The sequence below is a fragment of the Lycium barbarum genome, chromosome 12, assembly GCF_019175385.1.
Source record: "Lycium barbarum isolate Lr01 chromosome 12, ASM1917538v2, whole genome shotgun sequence".
NCBI lineage: Eukaryota > Viridiplantae > Streptophyta > Magnoliopsida > Solanales > Solanaceae > Lycium > Lycium barbarum.
In genome coordinates, this window is record NC_083348.1 from 55,219,583 (window position 1) to 55,222,009 (window position 2,427).

A 2,427-nucleotide genomic window follows, 5' to 3' on the forward strand; every position below is an offset into this window, starting at 1 on the left:
TCTATACCTTGCCTTTACATTTCACATTTGCCTTTATACTTTAGTCACATAGATCACGTCATATCTCTAGTCACTTCCTCGCTATGCTTTACTCATTTTCACAACAATCCTTATTATAATCACCTTATCTCTTGTTCGTAATTTTTTTTTTAATCAAATCCACCAAAAAGGTGGAAATTTATTGATAAACAAAATATGTACATATCAATCCAAAAGTGATTGATCAAATAAATAAATGAACCAAAAACAGAAATGAAAAGGAAAGGAAAAGTGGAACATGGAGATACAGACTATGAATTTGAACAGAATATTAACAGCTATTCAAAAAAGCCTTGACTTGATATCATCTATCACACCTTCAAGTCTCACAGGTGGCATGTTTCAAATCGTTTGAATCATTCTTCAAGCGTCTTAAAACTGATGTGATCTTCTATCCAAACCATCATCTATGAGCCAAAACCACTTTCAAATCTGCATCAGTGTCAGAGGAGCATACATCCTAGACTAGATATGTGTATTGTCCATACTGGTGCATACAGCATTTGAATCTGCATATGTTGCTTATCAGTCTGCTGGTCTTTGAAATTTGTCAATGTTCAGCTTAATCTTTATCATGAGACCCGGTTTGTATCGTATTTGATCCATAATTATCACAGCCTGCTACTTTGATCATGTGTATTACAACATTTGAACTAAGGAATGAGCATGCCAAGCACAATAATACTACCCTAATACAGATGCTGCAAATACTCATAATCAGGTGACAAACTGTGCTCAGTGATGATATCAATCTGGTGCTTTATCTTGAATGGTTCTTATTCTCAAGTTTGGAATTCCTCTCTTCTCCAAATTCAAAATCCTCTTAGCTTGACTTTGTAATTCCTGAAAGTTATGAAACTGAACTGATCCTGCAAAACCAAAAACAAAGTTAGTTAAAAAATCTGCAAGCCCATTTCCTTCTCTATGTATATGCTTCACAGAAACTGTGTGATCAGCCATCATCCTATTTATATCATCCACCAACATTTAGATACTCCAAGGAACCTTCCATTCATCATTTAGAATCATCTTCATGGTCATGGAATCTGTCTCTATGATCACTGGAAAAAGTTGTTTTACCACACAGTGCCTCAGTCCCATTCTAATAGCCTCAGCCACAATATTTGTTCCATATGCCAAAGTTTTTGCAGCTGCATACACCAGATCTCCCTTTTCATTTCTTATACAAAAGGCAGCAGAACTTGGACCTGGATTTCCTTTAGCAACTCCATCTGTATTGCACTTGTAAATTCCAGGTGCGGGTCTCCTCCATTCAATAATTCTACAAATGACAGTAGGCTTATATCCTTCAAAGAATTGAACCATCTGGTGCCATATAGTTGGAATGTTCATTCCAGGGAACTGAAGTTTACATAACATATGAATGATCATATTTATGTCATACAACACTCTATTCAGATTCATATTTCCACCATGAAGCCTATTGTTTCTCCACTTCCATATTTCCCACACTATAAAAGCAGGCACTGCTTTGTATATGGTTTTCATTTTGAAATGGCATTTTGCTTCCCACTAACTTCTTATAGCCTGCTTGACCTGAACACAGTTCATGCTCAGTCCTGCCCCCATATTGAAGTATCTCCAGACCTTTGTAGCCAATTCCCCACATAGAAACATATAATTTATAGTCTCTATTTGATCATTTTGACAACAGCAACACTTTGAGACTAATGGAATACCAATACTTGCCACCACTTCATCAATTGGGACTTTAAACTTCCACAACCTCCACATGAAGAATGAAATTTTAAAAGGCACCCCTTTAATCCACATATTCTGAAATGGCACTATCACATTAGCTTTTTGTCTCCGTAATTGCCATGCACTACTTACTGTAAACTTGCTTGTGCTTGTCATCATCCACCAAGTTATATCCCATTCATTTGATGTATACTTAATGTCAATTTCCTGAATTATATGCTGCACAATATCCTCAGGAAACAGCTGCATTAGTTTGCTGATATTCCATTTTCCATCTGTCATAAGTTCTGAAACATCTTCAACCTGCTCATTGATTTGCCAGGACTGGGGAACCACATAATTAAGAGCACCTAGCTTAGTCCAATTGTCAAACCAAATGTTTGAACTTCCAATCTTTGGCTCCCACCAGATTTCCTGTTCTATACTTTCCCTTGCCTCCAACATCATCTTCTAGACTTGTGACCCTCCCTTCCATTGAACCACCTGAGGAATTTGTTTTTTACAGTATTTATTCCACATGAAATTAGCCCAAAGAGAGCTAGTGGTTCTAAACTTCCACCAGAGTATAGCACATAGAGCTTTGGATGTGTCATAGATAGACCTGAAACCCAAACGACCTTCATGTTTGGGAATGCACATGTTTAACCAAGCTGCCCAGTATCTGCA

General features: G+C 37.1%; 1 protein-coding gene across 1 annotated transcript; it reads right to left on the minus strand.

Moving 5' to 3' along the window:
* Positions 1-786: 786 nt before the first annotated feature.
* Positions 787-2,208, minus strand: LOC132624265 (uncharacterized). The gene is made up of 3 exons (XM_060339070.1): positions 1,597-2,208; positions 1,035-1,401; positions 787-908 (listed from the first exon to the last, which is right to left on the minus strand). Exons 1-3 carry the CDS (start codon positions 2,206-2,208, stop codon positions 787-789), a joined length of 1,101 nt encoding a protein of 366 aa, XP_060195053.1.
* Between the last annotated feature and the right edge of the window lie 219 nt (positions 2,209-2,427).

Bases quoted from the DNA above. Each gene is read 5' to 3' on its own strand.
- LOC132624265 (XM_060339070.1), bottom strand. From the start codon at position 2,208: ATGATGTTGGAGGCAAGGGAAAGTATAGAACAGGAAATCTGGTGGGAG. The intron at 1,402-1,596 runs GTCAAGCAGGCT...TGTAAACTTCAG, and splicing joins TGAGCATGAACTGTGTTCAG to TTCCCTGGAATGAACATTCC. The intron at 909-1,034 runs GTATCTAAATGT...TTGGTTTTGCAG, and splicing joins TGAATGGAAGGTTCCTTGGA to GATCAGTTCAGTTTCATAAC.